The sequence below is a fragment of the Myotis daubentonii genome, chromosome 21 (genome assembly GCF_963259705.1).
Source record: "Myotis daubentonii chromosome 21, mMyoDau2.1, whole genome shotgun sequence".
NCBI classification, from domain to species: domain Eukaryota; kingdom Metazoa; phylum Chordata; class Mammalia; order Chiroptera; family Vespertilionidae; genus Myotis; species Myotis daubentonii.
Window position 1 is genome coordinate 1,852,048 of NC_081860.1, and position 27,762 is coordinate 1,879,809.

Here is a 27,762-nt window from a genome sequence, read left to right on the forward strand (position 1 = left end):
TGCTTAAGGAGGATAAATGAAACTGTAAAAGACAGTGAGGGGCCCGCCCGGCCGCGTGGCTCAGCGGTTGAGCATCACCCTATGAGCCTGGAGGTCAGGGTTCGATTCCCGGTCAGGGCACAGGCCCGGGTTGCGGGCTCCATCCCCAGTGTAGGGCGTGCAGGAGGCAGTCGATCCATGATTCTCTCATCACTGAGTTTCTATCTCTCTCTCTCCCTTCCTCTCTGAAATCAATAAAAATGTATTAAAAAAAAAAAAAAGAATCTAAAGTTAAAGTCATCCTGAAAACTTAGGTGAGGAAACTCCACCACAGACGGGAAGGTTATCGAACGTCAAATGTAAAACCTGTGATTGCCAGTGAAACGTCTAAGTGCACACGGCCACCAGCAGTCAGTTCCTCCTCCCGCACCTCCCCTCACCGGCGACATATTTCCACACCACAGCCCCCTCCCTACCTGTGGGCAGACTCCCTCCACGGCATCGACCACGATGATGCACCCGTCGCAAATGCGAACGGCCGTGGACACTTCGGAGGAGAAGTCCACGTGACCCGGAGAGTCTATGAGGTTGATGAGGTATTCCTCGCCACCTGGAATGGAGGGCGAGGACGGCCGCTGTCAGCCGTGCAGGTATACAACGCGCTGCCTCGGGCGTTCCAGAGGCAGAGCGCTCAGAGATGATGTCAGGCTACAGAAGGCAGAGGCCCCGCCCGCAGCTGTCAGTCCCATCTGGAATTCCCGTGGACGAAACTACTGATTCCAACAGCGTCTATATAAAACATTCGGACTTGCCCTGGCTGGGCTGCTCAGTGGTTAGAGTGTCAGCCGTGGGACCGAAAGGTTGAGTTTACTTTTATTTTTCAAAAATACATTTTTACTAGAGGCCCGGTGCACGAATTCGTGCACAGGTGGGGGGGGGGGGGCGCAGCCTGGCAGGGCCATCTCGCCCAATCCTGACCGGGGTGATGGGGGCTGGCTGCCGGGGAGGGACCGCAGGAGGGCTCCAGGGCGTGTCCAGTCTGTCTTGCCCAGTCCTGATCGGCCGGACCCCCAGCAGCAAGCTAGCCTACCGGTTGGAGCGTCTGCCCCCTGGTGGTCAGTGCACGTCATAGCAACTGGTGGAATGATTGGGCACTTAGCATATTACACTTTTATTATATATGATTGATTTCAGAGAGGAAGGGAGAGGGAGAGAGAGATAGAAACCTCAATGAGAGAGAATCATTAATCAGCTGCCTCTTACACGCCCCCTACTGGGGATAGAGCCCACAACCCGGGCATGTGCCCTGACCAGGAATCGAACCCAGGACCCTTCAGTCTGCAGGCCAACATTCTATCCACTGAGCCAAACCGGCTAGGGCGGGTTGTGGGTTTAATTCCCAGCCTAGGGCACATACCTAGGTTTTTACTAGAGGCCCAGTGCACGAATTCGTGCACGGGTGGGGTCCCTCGGCCTGGCCGGCGATTGGGGCCAATCGGGGCCATCTTGCCCAATCCTGACCAGGGTGATGGGGGCTAGTTGCTGGGGAGGGGCTGCAGGTTCCTCCTGTGCCCAACTTTCAGGAGGCAACCAATCAATGTTTCTCTCTCTCTCTCACCCCCTCCTCCAAAATAAATAAATAAATAAATAAAATATTCAGACTTTATTATTCTAATAGTTACCACTTATTTAGCCTCCTGTGAGGCGGGCACTGTGCTAAGTAAACAAATGTAATGTGCTGATCACACACTATTGAACCCTTACAATAAGCCTATTAGGTACATATTGCTATACCCATTTCACAGATTAGGAAGTTGAGACTATAAAAGGACCGACGCCTGAGAGGGAAGGTTGTTCAAAGGGGCCCAAACGGGAAATGCCGACTTCAACAGACACAGAGCAACTGGCCGACGACTTCCCTTCAAAACCTCAAAGCGCAGGCGCGGATCTGCTCAGTCGAGAGTTAGAGTCAATTCTACAAACACTTAAGGAGTGACAGCTCTGTGCCTAGCCATGTGCTAAGCGCTCTCGCATGGAGTCTCTCCTCCAGGCTCACGACACACACGCGTGTTACGCGTACAGCCGGGCGACCACACACGCCGTTTCAGCTGGAAGTGCCACATCCCACCAAGCCTACCTCAGTCCCGGGCACGGCACAGCGACTGGCCCCACCCCCAGGTTACAGAGACTGAACCTTAAAATGTAAGTGAACCAGGAAGAAAAACAGTAACTCATTAGCATTCTACACTTATTCCCACTCACTGCTAATGTGACATCATTCTCTTCCAAAGGTAAGATAATTACTCAAACGCTCAAACACCCCCAGACACTGGACTTTCGCTCCTTCTCTCAACTCTGCCCTTCAACCTGCGGGCTCCAGACGCTGCGGGGCTGAATACGGTAAGTTACGGGTGCGTCGCGGGCTCTCCCCGGGGACTTTACAGCCCGATGGCGGGGTGAATACGGTAAGTTACGGGGCGCGTCGCGGGCTCTCCCCGGGGACTTTAACAGCCCGATGGCGGGGTGAATACGGTAAGTTACGGGGCGCGTCGCGGGCTCTCCCCGGGGACTTTAACAGCCCGATGGCGGGGTGAATACGGTAAGTTACGGGGCGCGTCGCGGGCTCTCCCCGGGGACTTTAACAGCCCGATGGCGGGGTGAATACGGTAAGTTACGGGGCGCGTCGCGGGCTCTCCCCGGGGACTTTAACAGCCCGAGGACGGGGCTGAATACGGTAAGTTACGGGTGCGTCGCGGGCTCTCCCCGGGGACTTTAACAGCCCGAGGACGGGGCTGAATACGGTAAGTTACGGGGCGCGTCGCGGGCTCTCCCCGGGGACTTTAACAGCCCGAGGACGGGGCTGAATACGGTAAGTTACGGGGCGCGTCGCGGGCTCTCCCCGGGGACTTTAACAGCCCGAGGACGGGGCTGAATACGGTAAGTTACGGGTGCGTCGCGGGCTCTCCCCGGGGACTTTACAGCCCGATGGCGGGCTGAATACGGTAAGTTACGGGTGCGTCGCGGGCTCAGCCCGAGGTGACACATGATGATAAGACAACCACCAAGGCCGGAGCTCACATCCGGGGCGGCCTGTGTGCCTGGCACCGTTCCAAGCCGTGTACAGGACTCCTTCCTGTCGGCCTACAACCACCCTTTGTGGTGGCCGCTCCCATCAGCCCAGTTTCACAGAGCGGAACACGAGGACGCAGAAAGCTCCATGTTTTTCTGCAGGACGCGCGCTAGAACCGGCTCTGAGGTTCCCGCCCGAGACCGAACACTGCAGAACGGCAGCGGGGGAGCTCGGGCCCAACTAACCCCAAAGCCACACGCTCGGCCACGCTGCTCAGGACGGCCCGCATTTCATCCCGGGAGGCCAGACCCCGCGGGCGGCGGTGGCACAGCACGGGGCAAAGGACCCCCAAGTGGCTGGGGCCGTGAGGGCAGCTTGCTGATCCACCCAGGTGCCTTCACCCGCGGGCACCGTTTCTCCTGGCGCTCTCTGCAGCTGAGACGGCAGCCTGGCAGCCCCTGTGACCAGCGTAGGGCTGCTACTCATCACGTGGCATCTTACGAGCTGCCCATCCACGATGCTTCTTTGTCCGTGGCCTGTTATTACGCGGAAGGCCCGGAAGAACCCGCTGTGCCACATTCTTGGAGACCAAGCTGAGGTGAAGGGGAGCATGGGAAGCAATTCCTGGGAGCTCTGAGGACGGGAGAGTCAGATCTGCCTTCTGGGGACGAGGAGGCCCGAGACAGGTGCCCGGGGAGCCGGTTTACAAGCTCTGGAGTCGGCCCTGGAGTCGGAGAACCAGTGAGCCAAGCTCCTGCCAGGCCTGCACACCATGGCTTCTGCCAACAGTGACACTGCAGGCAGTCCTCGGGTTACGTCGGACTGGACGAACGTCGTTTCGTGGTTACGTCGCCATCTCCCATTTATTTATAAAAAAAAAGTTCTGTCATTTCGACGTATGTGCCTCTGTGCTTTATGCTTTTTATTATTTATTTATTTACCACAAGGAAAGGTCAGGAATTATCTTTCTTTTAAATTTTTTTTACTGTTTCACTTCATGACTGCTGTGTCTGTGCTCCATGTGAGTGATGTAGGTGCTTATGTAGGTGGGTTCTGACTTACGGCGAAAAAAATCGCATTACGTCACCATAGGAATGGCTCTCCGACGTAACCCAAGGACCTGCTGTGATGTCTTATGCTCCTGGGAAATCCCTGGACGAACAGAAGAGTGACACAGGCCACCTGCAACGCCAGGCTGTGTATCATAAGGAATTAGAAAAGCAGTCCCAGGAGGAGGGAGACGTACCGGGAAAGCCTGCAGAGTGTTAGGCAAGTGGACCCAACATGAAGGCGACAGAGCAAGGCTTCCCATCGTAATAGGTCCCCAGTCAGCTACTTGAGAACCTTCATCTTCTGTAGCTAAAAGATAAACTCGATCTCAAACTGCTGCTACGATAAAAGCCTAAGGAGGCGGGCGGTTGAGGCTGTCTGGTCCCTTTAGCCAGGCGGCCCCTTAGCCCTCTCTTTCACATCAAACACTGTGTCAGAGTCATCCATTCATCTGTCCCTCGGGGTCTGCGGCTCAGCCCCGGCAGCTTGATTCCCCAAAGAAGTTGTGATGAGGTAAAATGGCGTTTAATGATCCATTTTTGAGCCAGGAATAACAGGGAACATAGATTCCGAGTCATTTTTATACAGTGACTGATACAGAAAATATGTGATCAGTCGGGGAATAAATGACTGTAACACATAGTTAACTTGGCAATTATGATCAGTGGGTTTATAAGGACACACTGGAAAGGATGTTTTAAAAACTATTTTTCTAGCCCTCGCTGGTTTGGCCCAGTGGATAGGGCGTCAGCCTGTGGGCTGAAGACTCCCAGGTTTGATTCCGGTCAAGGGCACATGCCCGGGCTGCGGGCTCGATCCCCAGTGGGCTGTGTGCAGGAGGCAGCTGATCAAAGATTCTCTGTCATCATTGATGTTTCTGCCTCTCTCCTTCTCCCTTCCTCTCTGAAATCAACAAAATATATTTTTAAAAAGAAAGAAATCTACAAAACCACCTGGGTGGACGGGGGCGGGGGGGGGGGGGGCGGGTGGACAGGTGTGAACAGCCAGAGGTTCCCACCTGCGTCCAAGTCTGGACAGCCTGGCTCTGACCACGGGTCATTTGGAAAGGCGAGAATGTGACGTGTGGAGTAGAACGAAAGAAACGGGGGCATGCGATGAACCCGGGAAAAGAACGGAAGATTCAAAACTTTTTCTTTAAAACAGAGACGGACTTACCCTGTGCGTAATGCAGGGAGATGGCGCTGGATTTCATGGTGATGCCCCGGATCTGCTCGTCCTCCCGGCTGTCCATGTACCGTAACTGTGGGAACAAACAGAGGCACCCTTACTGCCCACGGAACGGAAACGTCACATTCAAGTGGAATGATTTGGACTTTTGCGTTAAGTGCTTACTTTAAAAAAAAAAAATACATTTTTATGTCAGAGAGGAAGGGAGGAGAGAGAGAGAGAGACTGAAACATCCATGATGAGAGAGAATCATGGATCGGCTGCCTCCTGCACGCCCCCCACGGGGGACGGATGTGCCCTGACCAGGAATCGTACCGTGACCTCCTGGTTCCTAGGCCGACGCTCAGCTCCTGAGCCACGGCGGCCGGGCTTACGTGCTTACCTTTTAAACTAAAGGCCCTTTGGACATTTTTAAGGGGGAGGGATGGAGAACGCTAGTTTGTCATGGGGAAGAGAACACAGACAAACTGAAAGACATGAACTATTTGCAAATGCAGTCAGACCACACACAGCCTCCCGGGGGGCGGGGGGGGCTGCTCATTCAGATTCCAGCCGTGAGTGACGGGTGGTCCTGAGCCGTTCACAGAAGGCAGCCTGGGGGAACGTTCTTCCATTCACCAAGAGCACGGCCACTCTTCCCTTCACAGGCTCATTGACAAAGTCTGAACAGACATTCCAACCGAGTCTCTGGAAGCCGGGGACGCCTTCACTCCTTTCCCTAAATTAGATTTTAAAGAATAATAAGGCCCTGGCCGGTGTGGCTCAGTGGATAGAGTGTCGGCCTGTGGACTGAAGGGTCCCAGGTTCGAATCCGGCCAAGGGCACAGGCCTGGGTTGTGGGCTCGATCCCCAGTGGGGGGCGTGCAGGAGGCAGCCGATCCATAATTCTCTCATCATTGATGTTTCTATCTCCCTCCCCCTCTTCCTTCCTCTCTGAAATAAAGAAAAAAAAAAGAATGATAGGGTAGCCCTAGTCCGTGTTGCTCAGTGAATAGAGCACTGGCCTGTGGACTGAAGGGTCCCGTTTCGATTCCCGTCAAGGGCTTGTACCTCGTTGCAGGCTCAATCCCTGGCCCCGTTGGAGGTGCAAGAGAGAGGCAACCAACCAATGAGTCTCTCTCACATGGATGTTTCTCTTCCTGTGTCTCTCCCCCTCCCGTCCACTCTCCCTAAAAGTCGAATGGAAAAATATCTCAGGGGGAGGATTAACCAAAAACAACAACAGAAGGAGAATGAGAAGGTAGGAGACGTTTCTAACACAGCCATTTATTGAGCTGATGGCTTTCATAAAGCGTAAACGGCCACACACGGGCCTGCATCTCGTTCCCGGGGCGCTACAGAGCTTCGTACCGACGGCGGCTTCAATGGACCGGAGAACCCCTCCAGCTCAGCCCTGAGCACCTCGCTACCCCCTCCGCCCGCTGCAGGATGGTCTATTCCCTGCCCTGTCCTACTTCTCTCCACTGTCACACTTTTTAAAACTTCATCCTTTTTGTTGTTGTTGTTAATCCTCACCGGAAAATATTTTTCCCCACTGATTTTTAGAGACAGTGGAGAAGAGGGGAGAAAGAGAGAGAGAGAAACATCGATGTGAGAGAGACACATTGATGGGCTGCCTCCCACACGCACCCGGACCAGGGCTGGGGACCGAGCCTGCAAGCGAAATATGTGCCTTTGACCAGAATCGAACCCGGGACCCTACAGAACCTGGGCTGATGCTCTGTCCAGTCAGCCAGACTGGTGAGGGTACTTCTACACCCGTTAGATTTCCTCATTTCTTTCCTTCAGAAGCCTTGAGAGTAACTTGTTGTCATGGGCTTGCCACGTGGCTTCATCCCGCATTCAGTCTTTAATTTCCAGAAAAGCTTCAGGTCCCATAGCTTCTAGCAAAACAAACGCTTAAAAGCTACCAATGACCCCTGGCCAAACACACCAACCTTGTCAGCCCTCCCTCGTCTTGGTCAGGGCACTAGACACGCCTGAGTGAGTTACTCTTGGTGCATGTGTGCGCTCTGCACATGCGTGCGCTCTGCACATGCGTGAAATGCTCCCAGGGGTCTCCCATCTCCTGGTTTCCTGTCTGCCTCTCCCGAGGTCCCACTCCTGGCTCCTCTTCACCTCTCCCACTTCTCAGAAAGGCCTTCCTCCAGCCCTGGCCGGTGTGGCTCAGGGGACAGAGCATTGTTGGCCTGCAGACTGACGGGTCCCGGGTTCAATTCCGGTCAAGGGCACTCACCCAGGCTGCAGACGGGACTCCCAGCAGGGGGTGTGTAAGAGGCAGCCAATCCGAGATTCTCTCTCATTATTGATGTTTCCATAGCCCTCTCCCTCTCCCTTCCTCCATGAAATTAAAAATATATTTAAAAAAAGAAAGGCAGGCCTTCCTCCAAAAAGTCTCGTTCTCGTTATTCTATACTAGAGGCCCAATGCACGAAATTCGTGCAGAGTAGGCCTCCCGTCCCCTGGCTGCCAGCACCGGCTTCCCTCCGGCCGCTGGCAGGTGGCCAGGACCCAGGCTTCCCTCGCAGCCCGGCTTCGTCTGGAAGGTCACCCGGAAGGACATCAGGTCTAATTAGCATATTATGCTTTTATTGTTATAGACTAGAGGCCTGGTGCACAAATTCGTGCACGGGTGAGGTCCCTCAGCCTGGACAGCGATTGGGGCTTATCGGGGCCTGCGGGCCGGGGAAAGGACCGCGGGAGGTTGGCTGTGGGAGCGCACTGACCACCAGGGGGCAGCTCCTGTGCTGAGCGTCTGCCCCCTGGTGGTCAGTGGGTCGTCATAGCTACTGGTCCACCGGTTGTAAAGGTTGCTTAGGCTTTTACATATATAGACGTGTACATTTCTTCTTTCAGTCTTCTATGTGTACTTTTTTGATTCTATTTTGCTTCTCCATCTCCCCTTCTCTCTGTTCCCAGTCACCTGACGCATCCTGCTGGTTATATTCTAAACTCATTAAGGAGAGGAACATCGCTAATTTGTTTTGTTTTTGTTTTTGTTTTAGTATATTTTATTGATTTTTTGCAGAAAGGAAGGGAGATAGAGAGTTAGAAACATTGATGAGAGAGAAACATCAATCAGCCACCTCCCGCACACCCCCCACTGGGGATGCGCCAGCAACCAAGGTACATGCCCCCGACCGGAATCGAACCTGGGACCCTTGAGTCCGCAGGCCAACACGCTATCCACCGAGCCGAACTGACCAGGGGAACATCGCTATTTTGTATTGCAAGTAAGTTATCCCCCTGTCCTTTCACAGTGCGGCCGGAAACGAAGATCTCTTGAATTCCTTTCCTAAAACATGATGTCCATCACGACCCACAGGCTGCAGAAGCCGACCTGTGGCACGTCGCTGAGCCTTGAAGGTCTGCAGTCATCTGATACACCCTCTACCAGTTCGTGTTCTCTCCTGGTGTAGATGCCAATCTTCCAATCACATCAAGCAGACCTCGCCAAGGAGCCTTTTCCCGTGTTATTTTCCCCCTGGTTGAGGCTATTTTTGCTTTCCCCTCAAACCACCTCACCCGCCTGGGAAAACGGCCACAACTGTGCCAGGATATCGCCTGACGCGTGGCGCTTACAGGATCGCTAAGCACACAGCAGACGTTCATCACACCATAGGTGGCTGCTACTTGCTGAGACGCAACAAGTGTTCATCCACTGCAACCACATACCTTGCCTGCCAGGCGGCTGGAGATGATTCCATTGCTGGATATGAGGCAGTCGGCCAGGGTAGTTTTGCCTGTTAAAATAACAGTATTAATTTTAATCTATTTATGTTTTTATTTATCTTTTACTTTTAATAATAATAATATTTATTTTTTTTTAATCCTCACCCCAGGATATTTTTCCATTCATTTTTAGGGAGATTAGAAGAGAGAGAAAGACAGAGAGAAACATCCTAGTGAGAAAAACACATCGATGGGTTGCCTCCTGCACGTGCCCCGACCAGGGCCTGGGCTGGGGAGGAGCCTGCAACCGAGGTCTGTGCCCTTGACCAGAATCAAACCCGGGACCTTACAGTCCACAGGCCGACGCTCTATCCACTGAGCCACACCGGCTCGGGCTAACTCCCGAGTTTTAAAAACTCAAATTCTCATTTAGAAAACAAGGCAACAGTTTTGGGCAGCGTGGCTCCCTGGTTGAGCATCGACCTATGAACCAGGAGGTCAGGGTTCGATTCCCGTCAGGGCACAGGCCCAGGTTGCAGGCTCCATCCCCAGTGTGGGGTGTGCAGGAGGCAGCCGGTCCATGATTCTCTCTCACCATGGATGTTTCTCTTTCTGTCCCTCTCCCATCCTCTCTGAAATTAAAATAAATAAATAGATGACAGACAGATTAGAGAGATAGATTAGAGAGATAGGTAGATGGATAGATAGATAGAGAGATGGATAGATGATAGATAAAAAACAAGGCAACACGCCAGAATGCAAATCACTGGGCAACTGCCTGTATTTGCAATGTTTCACCACGCATGCGCGTCCCGGACATCAAAGGCAGGAAGTCCCGCCCCTCACGCCGCTGACACCCGGGAGCCCCGCCCCCGCACCCCCGCCCCGGGACAGGACAGGACAGGACAGGTCCCCGGCTCCTCACCGTGGTCCACGTGCGCCAACACGCAGATGTTCCTGACGTTCGCGGGGTTCCTCTGCAGCTGCACCATCTTCTCCAAACTGTGGGGCCCCATGGCCGCCGGCTTCCGGGGCCGGGACGCGGGGCCGGGGCACCTGGGCACCTGGGCTCCGGGGCGGGGCGTTCAAATCGCTTTCTAATGAAAAAGTAAAAACGCTGGCAAGTTGCCGACGGGGCAGCTCGCGGGCGCCGCACCCCGGAACCCGGGGTAAGGTCCCGGGAGAAGCGACACCCCCACCCTCCGCGGGGCCCAAGTCCGGCCGCCGCCCTGACGCGCACACCTGCCCCGACCCGGCGCGGGCTCGGCTCCCCCACAAGCCCCCGCGCGGGGCGGCTGGGAGGTTCCCCGCGGCGCTGGGCGCGGGGTGCACGGAGGGGACCCCAGGGAGACCCCCTTCTCCCCCCGCCGACGTCTCCCCGCCCCGCACTCACGCCGCACGCGCTTCCCGAGGGAAACGTCCGCGGCCCCGGACGGCCCACGGCGCCCGAGGGAAAGTTTGGGGTCACGGGCCGCCCCCCCGAACCCCGCGCGGTTCTGGGGTCCCGCATCCCCTTCTTCCGCGAAGTCGACGCCCCCTTCTCCTCAGCGCGTGGGAACCGGGTCCGCGCGGGGAAGCGGCCTGTCCCCTCCCGTAGCCCGGGCCCCCCACCCGCCCAGAGACGGCCGACGGGGACCCGGATCCCAGCGGCGGGGCCTGGGGGCGCACCCACCTGCTCGGAACCCTCGCCGGGTCGCACACGCGCGTCCGAGGCGTCCAGAGCTCCGCGGGGGCAGTGCGCATGCGCGGGGGCGGGGCGGAGAACCTGCGACGTCAGGCCCGCGCGTGCTGACGTCACGGCGTCCGTCTCCCGGGTGCCCGCGTTGCCCGGGCGACGGCAGGCGCGTCGGAACTAGGGCAGCGGCTGCTCGGAGCGCCGCGCAGTGGACCCAGCGGGCGAGGAGCATGCGGAGCTGGTGCCTGTGTCAGATCTGCACGTGCGGGTGAGCGGCGGCGCGGGCGGCGGGAGGGCGGGGACCGCGGGCCACGCCGCCGGTGACCGGGGTTTACACGCGGTTTAGACGTTTCTGCTGTGTAGGCGCCCTGTTCCGGGCGCTCACTGACCCGCCATCCGACCGGGCAGGTCATAGGCCTGAAGGTGTGGCTGGATTAAGGCTGGTTAGTGGAGGGATCGGATCCTCCTGGGAGCCTGGATGTCCCGCAGATTTTTTTTTATTTAAAGGGAAGGGAAAGAAAGATCGAGGAAAAGGAGTAGAACAGAATGGTGTGCAATTCTTTTTGTTTTTTCTTAATATACTAGAGGCCCGGTGCACGAAATATGTGCACTGGTGTGGGGGGTTGTCCCTCAGTCCAGCCTGCGCCCTCTCTCAGTCCTGGACGTCTTGGGGATGTCGCCTGCCGGCTTAGGCCGGATCCCCCCCATCCCTCTCAAAGTCTGGGACTCCTTGCACCTTACTGCCTGCCTGCAGGGGAGGCGGGAGAGGCGTGAGCCAGGCTTCTGGCTGAGCAGCGCTCCCCCTTGTGGGAGCTACTGACCACCAGGGGGCAGCTCCCGTGTTGAGCATCTGCCTCCTGGTGGTCAGTGTGTGTTATAGCAACCAGTTGTTCTGATGTTTGGTCGGTTTACGTATTAGGCTTTTATTATATAGGATTTTTTATTGATTTCAGAGAGGAAGGGAAGAGGTGGAGAGAGAGAGAGAAACATCAATGATGAGAGAGAATCATAGATCCACACTGGGGAATCAAGTCTGTAACCCAAACATGTCCCCTGACTGGGAATTGAAGGGTGACCTCCTGCTTCATAGGTAGAGGCTCAACCACTGAGCCACGCCCTCCCAGCTCCCCCGCCCCCCTTTCCCTGTGAAAGGTGTGCAATTCTTGAGTTTTCAACCTGTTTGGGGCTTCTTTCAGCTCCCTATTCCCCTTCCCGCCCAAGCAGCACTCCCGTGGGTCCGAGTCACCGGAAAGGTAGTGGTGGCCACCTTGAGACCAGGACTGGTCTGTGAGTCCTGCCTAGCAACCTTCGCTCCTGTCAACAGCCCTCCGGGCTTCCCTGTTGACCCAGGGATCAGAGAATGCTGGTTAAGTAAATGTTACCAATAGGCCCTCCCTCTGTTGTAATCTCCTCCAAAGGGAAATCGCCTGCATGTTGATGGACAGCAGTCCCCTCCCCCAGTTTCATCTATACTAATAAAAGGGTAATATGCTAATTAGACCAGGTCAACCGGACATCTTCTGGACGCCCGACTACCTTCGTGACAGTGAGGGGGTGACCAGACCAGCAGGGGAGCAGTTTGGGGGGGGATCAGGCTGGCGGGGGGGGGGCAGTGAAGGGGGGCCAGGCTGGCAGGGGGGCATTTAGGGGGCTACCAGGCTAGCGGGGGACCAGTTAGGGGGCCATCGGGCAGGCAAGCAGAGGCATTTAGGGGCAATCAGGCAGGCAGGCAGGCAGGCAAGCAGTTAGGAGCCAGCAATCCCGGATTGCGAGAGGGATGTCTGACTGCCGGTTTAGGCCCCCCTAAACCGGCAGTCGAACATCCCCCCAAGGGGTCCTGGATTGGAGAGGGTGCAGGTGGGGCTGAGGGACTTTGCCCCCCTGTGCATGAATTTCATGCACCAGGCTTCTAGTTGTTCATAATTAACTAGAGGCCCGGTGCACGAAATTCATGCACAGATAGGGTCTCTAGGCCTGGCCAGTGATCAGGGCCGATCTGCGGGGCCATCGGGGGGACCCGCGGCACCTGCATTGGTTGGCCTGGTGCAGCTGCTCGATGGCCCCGCCCCTCGCTGGCCCCGCCCCCACAGCCACCAGTTGGGGCCTGCTGGCTGGGGGCAGCTCCTGCGTTGAGTGTCTGCCCCCTGGTGGTCAGTGTGTGTCCTAGTGAACTGTCATTCCACCGTTGGGTCAATTTGCATATTAGGGTTTTATATAGATAGATAAGTGGATGTACATTAAAAGGTACATTAACATGTGGGGCATGAGTCTGAAACCTGGGTATGCGCACTGACTAGAACTGAACTAGAGACCTTTGAGTGCACTGAAGGATGGATCTCAATCGACTGAGCCAGGGCAGTGGAAGGCTTTAGTTTTGTTTTGAGTAAAACTGCTTAAAAAAAATCTTTATTGTTGAAAATATTACATATGTCCCCTTTTTCCCCCCATCAACCCCCTCCAGCTGCCCCCATCCCCCACCCCCATCCCAGGCCCACAGGACCCCACTGTTTGCCGGGAGTTATGCATACATGCAAGGTCTTTGATTGATTACCTCCCTCCACCCCCTTCCCTCCGAGATTCCGCACTCTGGTCCCTGCTTCCATGTCTCTGGATCCACTCTGTCCATCAATTTATTTTGTTAATTAGGCTCCTATATGAGTGAGATCATGGGATACGTGTCTTTCTCTGACTTATTCCACTTAGCATGATACTCTCCGGGTCCCTCCATGCTGTCTCAAAGGGTAAGAGTTCCTCCTTTTTCACAGCTGCATAGTATTCCACGGTGTAGATGTACCACAGCTTTTTTATCCACTCGTCTGCTGATGGGCACTTGGGCTGTTTCCAGGTCTCAGCTATTGTAAATTGTGGAGTAAAGATGCTCTTAAATTTTATTGAAGGTCTCCCTCCGACTATCATGTAATTATCACACAAAATGTGATTGTAGATGAAAATAATCTTTCGGTTTGGATTATGTCTACACAGGCGACATCGTTGTCCACATGGAAGCACAGGGATTTATGAAAATTCTGGCGCGTTTTGCCCAACCACGGAATATTTGGAAAAATATCCCACGTATGGCAACGTCCCTCCAGCCCAGAGTCTCAAACCCAAGCAAGAAGCCCTGGCACACGGTGGTAAAATGGAAGGAATAACGACATTTAAGTAAATATTGAGCGGCTCTTTGCTTCCCCTCTTTTCCTCCCAACTCTTCTGGGTCTGAATAAAGTTGTTGAACCCTTTCAGTGGAACTCCTCGGTGCATGTCAGTTGGAACCCATCCAAGAAACAAGAAGCTAGTGGGGTCATCACGTGAGAAAAAAACCCAGAAAGACGAGAGCTGAGTTTGAATGACAGGCAATGAGCTGGGACATAGAAGTTCTACTGAGATGATTTGACCTGCTCACATCCCTTGTACTTATCTGTTTTCTGCTGTCACCATGACCTAGAAGAATGTAGTAGTTTCCTGACGGTTATATCTGTGGCTCCTCTGAACTGTTTTCTATACTTTGGCCTGCCAGAGTGATCTTTTTTATTTTTTTTATTTTTATTATTATTTTTAATCCTCATCAGAGGATGTTTTTTCCATTGATTTTTAGAGAGAGTGGAAGAGAGAGGGAAAGGCAGAAATGTCAATGTGAGAGAAACACACCGATGGGTTGCCTCCTGCATGAGCCCCACCAGGGCCCGGGCTGGGGAGGAGCTTGCCACCGAGGTAGGTGTCCTTGACCAGAATCGAACCCGGGACCCTTCAGTCCCCAGGCCGACGCTCTATCCACTGAGCCACACCGGCCAGGGCAAGATGATCTTCTTTTAAAATGCAAATCGAATCCTTTGGCCTCCCTGCTGAAAATACTCTTATACTTTCCTATCGTATGTCTTTCTTTTTTAGAAAAATCAAGTGCTTTATTTTTCGGGTTGCAATTTTTTGAATTGAATTTATTGGATTTCATACACACCCAAATCTTTACCAAAACCCCTTCATGCCTTGGCCCCTACTTGCTTCTCTGACTTCTCTGACTTCTTTCCCCTGCAATGCCCTTTGTGCCCTTATGCTTATATCCCAGTAGAGGCCCGGTGCATGAATTCGTGCACCAGTGGGGTTCCTCGGCCTGGCCTGCGGGATCAGGCTGAAACCGGTTCTCTGACATCCCCTGAGGGGTCCAGATTGTGAGAGGGTGCAGGCCAGGCCCAGGAACCCCACTGCTGCACGATCGGGGCCAGGGAGGGACGCGGGAGGTTGGCCAACTGGGGAGGGACCGCGGGAGGGCTCCAAGGTGTGTCCGGCCCGTCTCGCTCGGTCTTGATCAGCCAGACCCCAGCAGCAAGCTCACCTACTGGTTGGAGCGTCTGCCCCCTGGTGGTCAGTGCATGTCATAGCGAGCGGTTGAGCAGCCTTAGCATATCATTAGCATATTACGCTTTGATTGGTTGAACAACCAGACGACCGGACACTTAGCATATTAGGCTCTTATTCTATAGGACAGGACGTTTCCTTTCTCGCAAGACCCAAGGGTAACTTGCCACAGAGCCTCCCAAGATACGGGTTTACCTGCCTGAGAACTCCCTGCCCTCTCACCCTAGATAATGCCCCTGCACTCAGGCATCCGTCTCAATGCCTTGGACACCCCAGCGGCCGGTAGGTGGACACGCCCAGGCCAGCACCCCAGGCCAGCTCTCCTGGCGTCTGCCTATCATGTATCATTAGGTTGGTCTCCCTATTCCGTGAAAGCAGGAAGTGTGTCGGTCCTTGCTTACCTCAGCCTTCTGTTTCCACGAACCTAGTGCAATGCCTACGAGCGCATAGTAGGTCCTCAATATTTATTCAGCGGGTGATTAAAAAAAAAAAGTCCTCCTGAGCCTACACTTTTCATTCGGACTGAGCCTTCTTGATCTCCTTGTGTATCTGTCCATGCAATGGCTTCATGTTCTTGATTCTGTTCATGTGCCCGCGACTACATTCAAGGCACGGTCTTGGGCACGAAGTACAAAAGCCTCCATGAGAGGCTCCTGCTTTCAAGGAACTCAGACGTTGAATTTTAAAAGTTGGGGTTTTATTTTTTTTATTTTTTTAAAATATATTTTATTGATTTTTTACAGAGAGGAAGGGAGAGAGATAGAGAGTTAGAAACATCGATGAGAGAGAAACATCGATCAGCTGCCTCCTGCACACTCCTACTGGGGATGTGCCCGCAACCCAGGTACATGCCCTTGACCGGAATCGAACCTGGGACCTTTCAGTCCGCAGGCCGACGCTCTATCCACTGAGCCAAACCGGTTTCGGCAAATTTGGGGTTTTAAAAACACACACTCACCCTGGCTGGTGTGGCTCTGTGGATAGAGCATCAGCCAGTGGACTGAAACGTCCCCGGCTCGATTCTGGTCAAGGGCACACGCCCGGGTTGTGGGCTCGACCCCCAGTGTGGGGCGTGAAGGAGGCAGCTGATCCATGATCTTTCTTATCATGGGTGTTTCTCTCTCTATCTCCCTCTCCCCTCCTCTCTGAAATCAATGAAATATAAAAAAAAAGTTACATGACAAAATAAAAAACACACTCTACAACAACTTTCATTTTTAGTGTTACCATATAAATGTCTTTATTGATTTCAGAGAGGAAGGGAGAGAGAGAAACATCCATGATGAGAGAGAATCGTGGACCGGCTGCCTCCTGCACGCCCCACACTAGGGATGGAGCCCACAACCCGGGCCTGTGCCCCTGACCGGGATTCGAACCCTGACCTGGTTCATAGGTGGACGCTCAACCCCTGAGCCACGTCGGCTGGGCCGTGTTACCGGTTCTCATTTTGTTTCCCATAGAGCTCATTCCAACCGCACGACTGAGGTGACAGAAGTCTGCGCGGAAAGTCTGGCTCTGGACACGTACAATGTTCCGGGGACATGTCCGATCAATAAAAGTGCACTTGTGCCCTGGCCGGTGTGGCTCAGTGGATAGAGCGTCGGCCTGCGGACTGAGGGGTCCCGGTTCGGTTCCGGTCAAGGGCATGTGCCTGGGTTGTGGGCACATCCCCAGTGGGGAGTGTGCAGGTGGTGGCTGGTCGATGTTTCTCGCTCATCGATGTTTCTAACTCTCGATCCCTCTCCCTTCCTCTCTGTAAAAAATCAATGAAATATATATATTTTTTAAAAAGTGCACTTATCCCTTACTGCCTCTTTCTAAAAAATTGCTTTGGCTCTAGCCTGTGTTGCCCAGTGGATAGAGCGTTGGCTTGCAGACTGGAAGGGTCCCCGGTTCAATTCCGCTCAAGGGCACAGGCCCGGGTTACGGTCTCCATCCGCAGTGGGGGACGTGCAGGAGGCAGCCGGTCCATGATTCTCTGTCATCATGGATGTTTCTCTCTCTATCCCTCTCTCTCTCCCTTCTTCTCTGAGATCAATAAAAATATATTAAAATAAATAAATAAAAATTGCTTGGGCCGAAACCGGTTTGGCTCAGTGGATAGAGCGTCGGCCTGCGGACTGACAGGTCCCAGGTTTGATTCCGGTCAAGGGCGTGTACCTTGGTTGTGGGCACATCCTCCGTAGCGGGTGTGCAGGAGGCAGCTGATCGATGTTTTTCTCTCATCGATGTTTCTAACTCTCTATCTCTCTCCCTTCCTCTCTGTAAAAAATCAATAAAAAATATTTTTAAAAAAACCCAAAAAACTAAAATGTAAAAAAAAAATAAAAAAAAATTGCTTGGGTTTGGTGGTGTACTTTCTAACAAGTAACTAACCTGACAGGAGAAACTCAGACTTCTTTTTAAATATATTTTATTGATTGTTTACAGAGAGGAAGGGAGAGGGATAGAGAGAGAAACATCAAGATGAGAGAGAAACATCGATCAGCTGCCTCCTGCACACTCCCTACTGGGGATGTGCCTGCAACCCAGGTACATGCCCTTGACCGGAATCGAACCCGGGACTACTCAGTCTGCAGGCTGATGCTCTATCCACTGATCCATAGCGGTGAGGGTGAGAAACACAGACTCCTAAGCTTTCTCTGTCCTCCCCTGTGTATCCCACACCCCCCTGACCTCCCCGCCTCCTTCCCCTCTCACTGGCGCTCAGGAATAACAAGGAGCAATTCGCAAGTTGCAAGAGGCAGAGGCATGGGACTTCTGCTGCTATCCACCCACTAAATAATAAATATTTATGAAACATTTATTCCGTGTCAGGCACCAGGGAAACAGGGATGAGCAGAAACCATACAGTCACGACCTCTCTGTGAAGGTGGTAATCAAAAACATCCCTCAGAATAAGAATAAAAGTGCGACAATGGCCCTGGCCGGTGTGGCTCAGTGGATAGAGCATTGGCCTGTGGACTGAAGGGTCCCAAGTTTGATTCCCGGTCAGGGCACATGGCCGGGTTGTGGGCTCCATCCCCAGTGCAGGAGGCAGCCGATCCATGATTCTCTCTCATCATGGATGTTTCTATCTCTCCCTCTCCCTTCCTCTCTGAAATCAACGAAAATGTATTTATTTTTTTCAAAAAAGTGCAACAGTGATAAAAACGATGAAGGTAACTAGAGAGCCAGAATAAGAGAGGTTGGGGGTTTTCGGGGAGATGTGAAAAAATGAGCTAACACAGGAAGGATGTGAAGCAGGTAACTGGAATTTTTAAAAAGTATATTTTTTTATTATTGATTTCAGAGAGGAAGGGAGAGGGAGAGAGAGAGAAACATCCATGATGAGAGAGGATCATGGATCGGCTGCCTCCTGCAACGCCCCCCACTGGGGATGGAGCCCACAACCCGGGCCTGTGCCCTGACCGGGAATCGAACCGTGACCTCCTGGTTCCTATGTCGATGCTCAACCACTGAGCCATGCTGGCCGGGCCAGTTACTTCTTTCAAGTAGCTTATTAGCTGTCACTATTTTAATATCTTCTGACACTTTCCTTTGAAAACTCCAATACTGCATGGAAACAATCTCTACTAATAAAACGGCAATATGCTAATTAGGCCAGGTCCACTGGACATTTTCTGGGCATCTTGCCTTACTTCTGGACAAAGCCACGGTGGCGGGGGCCCAGGCAGAGGTGGTTAGGGGCAATCAGGCTGGTAGGGGAGGGCAGTTAGGGGCGATCAGGCCGGTAGGGAAGGGCAGTTAGGGGTGATCAGGCCAGCAGGGGAGGGAAGTTAGGGGCAATCAGGCTGGCAGGGGAGGGCAGTTAGGGGCAATCAGGCTGGCAGGGGAGGGCAGTTAGGGGTGATCAGGCCGGCAGGGGAGGGCAGTTAGGGGTGATCAGGCTGGTAGGGGAGGGCAGTTAGGGGCGATCAGGCCAGTAGGGAAGGGCAGTTAGGGGTGATCAGGCCAGCAGGGGAGGGCAGTTAGGGGCAATCAGGCCGGCAGGGGAGGGCAGTTAGGGGTGATCAGGCCAGGAGGGGAGGGCAGTTAGGGGCGATCAGGCCGGCAGGGGAGGGCAGTTAGGGGCGATCAGGCCAGCAGGGGAGGGCAGTTAGGGGCGATCAGGCCGGCAGGGGAGGGCAGTTAGGGGTGATCAGGCTGGCAGGGGAGGGCAGTTAGGGGCGATCAGGCAGGCAGGCAGGTGAGCAGTTAGGAGCCAGCGGTCCCAGATTGTGAGAGGGATGTCCCCTGAGGGGTCCCGGATTGGAGAAGGTGCAGGCCGGGCTGAGGGGCTCCCCCACCCCCATGCATGAATTTCATACACCGGGCCTCGAGTCTATATACACTGAGTGTCCAGATTATGATGACCACCCCATCAGAACTTCATTGACACTTCCAAAAATAATATTGAAAACTTCCTAAGGAAATACTCTCAAGGTTTTATTATTATTATTGTTGTAATTTGCATAACTAATTCACTTCATTGTACTGATGGGGTGGTCATCATAATCTGGACACTCAGCGTATATAAGCCTAAGAGACCATTATAACCAGATAACCAGACGACCGGCCGGTCGCTGTGATGCACACTGACCACCAGGGGGCAGACGCTCAATGCAGGAGCTGCCCCCTGGTGGTCAGTGGGCTCTGACAGCCAACCTCCCGTAGTCCCTCCCCCCAGCAGCCCGGATTGCCTACCAGGCTGAGGGACCCCGCCCGTGCACGAATTTGTGCACCGGGCCTCTAGTTAGAAATAAAAGAACCTATGAGGCTATGTGTCCAATCTCTGTATTTCAGATCGGATTACCGCCCCTACGAAGTAGGCCCCCCGCCTCGCCACCTACCAGAAGAATACAGACCCACACAGGGGGACATTGACCTCGACACCACCTACAGACAGGACTTTAACGCGTATCCGGCGCACCCCGTGGCGAGAGTCCGGCCCCTGGAGAGACGACACGTGAAGAAAGGGAAGCTGGACACCGTCCCCACCTACAAAGGTAACCCCATTTCTAAAAGGACAGAGCCAGCCCGGCCGGCGTGGCTCCGGGGCTGAGCGTCGACCTAGGAACCAGGAGGTCACAGTTCGATTCCCGGTCAGGGCACAGGCCCGGGTGGCGGGCTCCATCCCCAGTGGGGGGCGTGCAGGAGGCAGCCGATCGGTGATTCTCTCTCATCATTGATGTTTCTATCTCCCTCTCCCTCTCCCTTCCTCTCCGAAATCAATAAAAATATATTAAAAAATAAAATAAAAAATGATGGAACTGAAACACTGGGACTCACTTGTAGCTTTGACATCTAACACCCAATCATTACTTTGTTGTGTTGCCAAACGTAGCCCTCCTGGCTTAGGAGAAATCATTTTTCTCTTTGGTCAAAATAATATTGTATAGTGAAAAAAAAGAAAAAAAAAAGACCATTTGGCTGCTCGAGAGTTAGGAGACCTGGATTCCAGGACACATTCAGCCACTTGCTTAGTTTTGCTTCATCTCAAAACATACAGCCAGGCCGGCGTGGCACAGGGGTTGGGCGTCAACCTAGGAACCAGGAGGTCAGGGTTGGATTCCCAGTCAGGGCACAGGCCCGGGTTGCGGGCTCCATCCCCAGTGGGGGGCGTGCAGGAGGCAGCCGATCCATGATTCTCTGTCATCATGGATGTTTCTCTCTCTCTCTCCCTCTCCCTTCCTCTCTGAGATCAATAAAAATATGTATATACTAGAGGCCCGATGCATGAAAATTCGTGCAAGAGTAGGCCTTCCTTCCCCCGGCTGCCAGCACCGCCTTCAACTCCGGCCCCGGCTTCGTCAGGAAGGACGTCCGGAATGACATCTGGAAACGTCCGGTCTAATTAGCATATTACCCTTTTATTATTATAGATTTTTTTAAAAAGAATATGCGTGACCGACCCATCTTTTTTTGCCGAGTTGTCCCCGAGGCCTCGGCTAGCCTACAGCCCAGGTATCCGCTCTCACCAAATACCAGTAGCTGGACGTGGGAGCAGTGGTTGGCCCCGGACTTGGCCATCTTGGATGAAATGTCTAACGGATGAGGACTTTTTCTCTTCAAAGGAGGTGTCCTCACAAGCATTTGAGTCTCGGCCTTTCAAATACACATGACCGTGGCCTTGTCTGGACTCTACCACTCTGCCGTGTATAACGCCCCTCCTTTATCAATTAATTTCTGGTATTTAGAAAGACACATTTGGGGGTGAAGTCACTTCTACAGTGTTTCTCAGCCTCCAGTCTCTCTCTCTCTCTCTCTCTCTCTCTCTCTCTCTCTCTCTCAATTTTTACAGACTTGGGTCTTTTTTTTTTTTCTTTTTTAAAATACATGTTATTGATTTTTTACAGAGAGGAAGGGGAGGGGGATAGAGAGTTAGAAACATCGATGAGAGAGACACATCGATCAGTTGCCTCCTGCACGCCCCCCACTGGGGATGTGCCCACAACCAAGGTACATGCCTTTGACTGGAATCGAACCTGGGACCCTTCAGTCCACAAGCTGACGCTCTATCCACTGAGCAAACCGGTCAGGGCCTGCCTCTCTCTCTTTTTTTTAAATATATATATATATTTTTTTTTGATTGCAAAAAGTAAGGGAGAGGGAGAGAGAGATAGAAACATCAATGATGAGAGAGAATCATCGCTCGGCTGCCTCCTGCACACCCCCTACTGGGGATCGAGCCCGCAACCCGGGCCTGTGCCCTGAATGGGATTCGAACCGTGACCTCCCGGTTCATAGGTTGACGCTCAACCCCTGAGCCACGCAGGGCGGGCGAGCAGGGCCCTTGCTTCGATGTGACTCCAGATTGTACGGTTCACTTTAGCATCTTGTGAGTTACAGCACAGATCCCAACCGGCCCCTGGGAACACAGCCGTATCTGCTACACCAGGCATGTCAAACGCAAAGGCTAACACAGGTCAAATCACCGAGGCATGTGGCCCGGGGGCCGGGAGGTGGACATGCGTGTCCTACACTGTCTTCCCCAGAACACAGCGGTTTCAGGCTTTCAGAAACCACCAACAGTCAGGCTCCGCTGCGGTTCCTCTCCCGGGCGGTGTCACCGGATGAGTCTAGAAGCGGAGAGTTACCCGTATCCAAGGGGGGTGGGCGGGGGAGCAAGGTGGAGATGGAGAGAAAGAACAGGTCTGGCCCGACCTGTGTGTCTCAATTGAGTGTCGGCCTATGTATGAGCCACAGTTGGATTCCCGGTCAGGGTGCGTGTCCGGGTTGCGGGCTCGATCCCCAGTGTGGGGCGTGCAGGGAGACAGCTTACCAAAGATTCTCTCTCATCATTGACTAGAGGCCCAGTGCACAAAAGTTGTGCATGGGGAAGGGGAAGGAGGAGGGGGGATGCGGGGGGGGGGTGTCCCTCAGCCCGGCCTGAACGCTCTCCAATCTGAGACCCCTCAGGGGATGCCTGACTGCATCTCACAATCCGGGACCACTGGCTCCTAACCACTGAACTGCCTGCCTGATCGCCCCTAACCCAGGGGTGGGCAAACTTTGTGACTCGAGGGCCACAATGGGTTCTTAAACTGGACCGGAGGCCGGAACCAAAGCATGGATGGCGTGTTTGTGTGAACTAATATAAGTTCAAAGTAAACATCAACACTAATAAAAGAGAAAAATGGTAATTGGCGTACGAGCTACCCTTTTCATTGGCTAATCAGGGCTATATGCAAATTAACTGCCAACTAAGATTGGCAGTTAACTGCCAACAAGATGGCGGTTAATTTGCATATGTAGGCACAATGCAGGGAGGCGAAAGGGAAAGCAGGAAGAAGCCCCCTGCCACTGACAGTGATCGGAAACCCAGGGGGGAGCTAAGAGCTGGGGAGCAGGGCAAAGACGGCCCTGGGACCGCCTTTGCCCTGCCCCCCAGCCATGATCGGAGAATCAGGCGCCTTTTCCACCCTGGCCAGTGATAGCAGGAAGTAGGGGTGGAGCCAGCGATGGGAGCTGGGCAGGGTCGAAGCTGGCAGTCCCGGGAGCTAGGGGCCCCTTGCCTGGGCCTAAAGCGAAGCCCACGATCGTGGGGCCGCTGCAGCTGCGGGAACCCCGCTGCCCGGACCGGACGCCTAGGCCAGAGGCGTCAGGCCTGGGCAAGGGGCCGATCCTGCGATTGGAGGGTGATGGGGGTCAACGCCTGAGGGCTCCCAGTATGTGAGAGGGGGCAGGCTGGGCTGAGGGACACTCCCCCCCACACACACACCCAGTGCACGAATTTCGTGCACCGGGCCCCTAGTCATTACATAAAAGGGTATGGTCTTTTTTTTTTTTTTTTTAGTTTTATTCATTTCAAATGGGCCGGATCTGGCCCGCGGGCCGTAGTTTGCCCACAGCTGCACTAACCCCTCTGCCTGCCTGCCTGATCGCCCTTAATTGCTCCCCTACTGGCCTGTCACCCCTAACTGCTCCCCTGCTGGCCTGATCACCCCTAACTGCTCCCCTGCTGGCCTGATCACCCCTAACTGCTCCCCTGCCGGCCTGATCGCCCCTAACTGCTCCCCTGCCGGCCTGATCGCCCCTAACTGCTCCCCTGCTGGCCTGATCGCCCCTAACTGCTCTCCTGCTGGCCTGATCGCCCCTAACTGCTCCCCTGCTGGCCTGATCGCCCCTAACTGCCTCTGCCTCACCCCGCACCCGGGACCCAGGATTCCCTCCTCTGGCCGGCTGCAGGCACCCAGGACCCGGGCCAACCTCACCCAGGCCATCCGCAGCTGCAGGGGACTGTGGGCGGGCAGCTTGTCCCTCTCCCGGGCCACAGCCTGGCTGGTCCCCATTCCTCTCTCCCCGGTGTCCAGTGTCTGAGCAGTTTCCCCGAGAGTGTGGAGGGCGTGATGACCATTGCATATTAGCCCTTTATTATCATTGACTAGAGGCCCGGTGCACGACATTCGTGCACTGGGGGGTGTGGGGGTCCCTCAGCCCGACCTGCACCCTCTCCAATCCTGGGAGCCCTCAGGGGAGCCTCTCCAATCCGGGAGTTTCTGTCTGTCTGTGCAATCATATGAGCGAATTGTCTGAGACCCCCAACTCAGTTTGGTTTGTTGCTCACAGAATAATAGAGGCATTTTTTTTCTTTGCTCCATTGGCGGAGATTTCCTGGAAGTTTTAGGATATCTTCCCTTTAATTTTTCCTCGACACTGATTTCACTGATGTCTCTCACCTTTGCTTTCCCTCCATCCCCCACTGCAACAGTAACCTGCTCCAGGCTCACTTTGCTCTAGTGTCTAGGACAGTGACGGCGAACCTTTTGAGCTCGGCATGTCAGCATTTTGAAAAACCCTGACTTAACTCTGGTGCCGTGTCACATACAGAAATTTTTTGATATTTGCAACCATAGTAAAACAAAGACTTATATTTTTGATATTTATTTTATACATTTAAATGCCATTTAACAAAGAAAAATCAACCAAAAAAGTAGGTTCACGTGTCACCTCTGACACGCATGTCATAGGTTTGCCATCGCTGGTCTAGGAGATCCTTCTGCCACCAGAACTACGATTCCCAGAATTCCTAGTGCTCCCCGCGCTCTGGGTTTTCCCTTGCTGCTCTGTCTCTGTCCCGTGGCCTCCCACTTTACCGAGTCCCCCAAGCCACCAGCTCTCCCTCTCTGCTCTCCGTCTGGTGGTTTGGGGGGCCAAGTTCCCCACACCACTCCACTCTCCACCGGCTTTCCCGCTCTGCTCTCCGCCTGGTGCCGGTGTATGCAAATCAACCTGCCATCTTTGGCAGGTTAATTTGCATACTCACTCCTGATTGGCTGGTGAGCATAGCAGAGGGACGGTCAAATTTACATGTTTCTCTTTTATTATATAGGCTGTTTCTCTCTCTCTCTCTTTCTCTCTCTGTCTTCCTCTCTGTGATCAATCACATATATATTTTTTACTTATTTTATTTTATTTTATTTTTTCACATATCAAAAGGTACAGCTTTATTTTATCTTTCATTTTTACAGAATCACATATATATTTAAAAAAATACTAAAAATGCTCTCTTTTCCCTTCCAAGATGATTACAGAGCTTGGGCCCCTGAGAAAAGCCACCTCTACAAACCGGAACACGCGTACCACCCCCCGACGGTGAGATTCGGGAACCCCACCACCTTCCAGGACGACTACGTGCCCCGGGCCGCCCAGCCCCGGCAGAGCTTCAAACCGGGGGCCGCGGCCCCCCTTTCCACGGCCCCTTTCCACGGCGACACCAGCCACCGCCTGGACTTCGTGCCTTATGAGCTCGAACCCAAGCCTGCGCGGCCGAAACGCCCCTACAAGCCCAGCTCCCAGCCCTTCCAGGGTCTCACCACGCACCGCTGCGCCTTCCGGGGGCTCCTGGGCTCAGCTGCAAAAGCCTGCAGGCCCCCCCGCGCCAGGGGGCCCCCCGACCTGCCGTTTGAGGGGCGCACCGAGTTCCGGGACAGCTTCCAACCCTGGGAGATGCCACCCGCCCACATCAAGCCGGTGCCAGCCTACGTCCCGCCGGCAGGAGCCATGCAGCTGCTCACCACCAGCCGCCAGGACTACCAGGTGCCCCGCCAGGCCCCCCGCGCGGCCCCCATCCGGCCCGCGTCCCAGCGGAGAAAGAAGTTTCCCTTCCAGGGGAGAAGCACAACCCAGGAGGACTTCCCGGAGTGGGAGGCCTGCCGCCCCCGGGAACCCGTGAGGCCGCAGCAGCAGATGCCCGGCCCCTCGGGGACGTTCGACGGGGTGAGCACCTTCCAGTGCCACTACGTGCCCCACCAGCTGGCACCCACGGCGAGCTGCAAGCCCGCCCAGGCCGCGTTGCGGAGCTCCAGTCCCTTCGACGGCGTGACCTGGTACTCCACTGAGTTCGCCCCCAAGGAGCGGGAGGTCTGCCCGGCCAGCTACCCCTCCCCTCCGGGGTACATCTTCGACACGACCAACTCCCGAGGACACAAGTTCTTCCGCAAGGTCGCGCCCGCCTCCTCCTCCGGGCAGGCCTCCTAGCGTGCCCGCCTCCCAGCCCGCCTCCCAGCCGCGGAGGAGGCTGACTCGGAGGGCGTGGCGCTGTCTAAAGTCAGAAAAAAAAATGCATGAGAGCTAACGCAAATCCTCGTGAAGTTTTTAAATCAAGAAAATTGGAAAATCGCCCAACAGGTGTGGCTCAATGGTTGAGCATCGACCTATGAACCAGGAGGTCACGGTTCGATTCCGGTCAACGGGCACAGGCCCGGGTTGCGGGCTTGATCCCCGGTAGCGGGCGTGCAGGAGGCAGCCGGTCCATGATTCTCTCTCATCATGGATGTTTCTCTCTCTGCCTCTCCCTCTCCCTTCCTCTCTGAGATCAATTCTTTAAAAAAGTGCTGACCAGCCCTGGCTGGTGTGGCTCAGTGGATAGAGCGCCGGCCTGCGGACCGGAGGGTCCCGGGTTCGATTCCAGGTCAGGGCACAGGCCCGGGTTCTGGGCTCCATCCCCAGTGTGGGGCATTCAGAGGCAGCCAATCCATGGTTCTCTCTCATCATGGATGTTTCTCTCTCCCTCCCTCTCCCTTCCTCTCTGAAATCAATAAAAATATATTTTAAAAAAAGACCAAAAAAAGTGCTGCCCGATGTCAGGGAGCCTCGCTCAGTCACTTCCTCTCTGCTAGTCCCTTTTCTGCTTTTCCTGATGAGATTAACTACCTGCTCAGCGGCCACTTGCCGGCCTTCACCGGATTGTAAACTAGTTTCCTTTGTGTTGACCTAACCCAGTGGTTCTCAGCCTTCTGGTCCTTTAAACACAGCTCCTCATGCTGTGGGGACCCCCAACCATAACATTATTTCTGTGGCTACTTCATCACTGTCATGTGGCTACTGTGATGAATCGTCATGTAAATATCCGATATGCAGGGTGGTCTCAGGCGACCCCCGTGAAAGGGTCGTGCGACCGCCAAAGGGTCGCGACCCACAGGTTGAGAACCGCTGACTTAACCGGAGCACAACTTCCGAGTCCTCCCGCTAAAGCAGGGGGGGTGGGGGGCCGCCCTCGGCCGAGGGCCAGGCCGAGATTTACAGCATCATTCTCGGGCCACACACGGTATCAGCTGAAAGCCTGGCCAGCCTGGCTCAGGGGCTGAGCGTCGACCTGTGAGCCAGGAGGTCAGGGTTCGATTCCGGTCAAGGGCACGTGTCTGGGTTGCGGGCTCGATCCCCTGTAGGGGGCGTGCGGGAGGCGGCCGATCCGTGCTTCTCTCTCACCATGGATGTTTCTCTCGCTCTCTGAAATCAATAAAAATATATTTTAAAATAAAACAAAACAAAACAAAGATCAGGCCCTGGCCGGCGTGGTTCAGTGGATAGAGCGTCGGCCTGTGGACTAAAGGGTCCCAGGTTCGATTCCGGCCAAGGGCACACGCCCGGATTTCGGTCTCGATCCCCCCCAGGAGGGAGGCGTGCAGGAGGCAGCCAATCAATGGTTCTCCGTCATCATGGATGTTTCTATCTCTCTGTCTCTCTCCCTTCCTCTCTGGAATCAATAAAAAATAGATATATATTTTTAAAAAGTAAAGATCAGCCTGCTATATTGGGTCAAACACTTCCTTAAGTCACCGCTAATGCCTTGGCAGGGCCAGACCGGACGACTCTGTGGGCCTCAGATGGCCCGCGGGCCGGACGTCCCCACCCCGGCTCTAAGGCGCCACAGGCACTGAGTTGTTACAGAGAACGCAGAGCTTCCACTGGAGGGAGTGACAGCACCGTTTCCAGACGGGAAGCGCACTGGATAGCGCCGTTTCAGGAAGGACGCAGATCTGCAGGGTCCCCTCAGGGAGCCACGCCCAGG

At 54.3% G+C, this 27,762-nt stretch overlaps 2 protein-coding genes across 4 annotated transcripts in view; one reads left to right on the forward strand and one right to left on the reverse strand.

Moving 5' to 3' along the window:
- EFL1 (elongation factor like GTPase 1) overlaps nt 1-10,742 on the reverse strand; it is a 64,924-nt gene extending 54,182 nt beyond the window's left edge. For all 3 annotated transcript variants that reach the window (XM_059677967.1, XM_059677964.1, XM_059677966.1), the window contains exons 1-5: nt 10,632-10,742; nt 9,885-10,052; nt 8,963-9,030; nt 5,276-5,360; nt 456-589 (exon numbers count right to left, since the gene is read on the reverse strand). In XM_059677967.1, coding sequence (XP_059533950.1) covers nt 456-589; nt 5,276-5,360; nt 8,963-9,030; nt 9,885-9,975 — 378 coding nt within the window. In that variant the 5' untranslated portion in view covers nt 9,976-10,052; nt 10,632-10,742. The remainder of the gene's footprint in view (nt 1-455; nt 590-5,275; nt 5,361-8,962; nt 9,031-9,884; nt 10,053-10,631) is intronic.
- Nucleotides 10,195-26,428, forward strand: SAXO2 (stabilizer of axonemal microtubules 2). Its single transcript, XM_059677970.1, has 4 exons — nt 10,195-10,902; nt 13,617-13,796; nt 19,773-19,975; nt 24,994-26,428. The coding sequence occupies exons 1-4, from the start codon at nt 10,865-10,867 to the stop codon at nt 25,947-25,949; spliced, it is 1,377 nt and encodes a 458-aa protein (XP_059533953.1). The 5' UTR covers nt 10,195-10,864; the 3' UTR covers nt 25,950-26,428.
- Nucleotides 26,429-27,762: the final 1,334 nt, after the last annotated feature.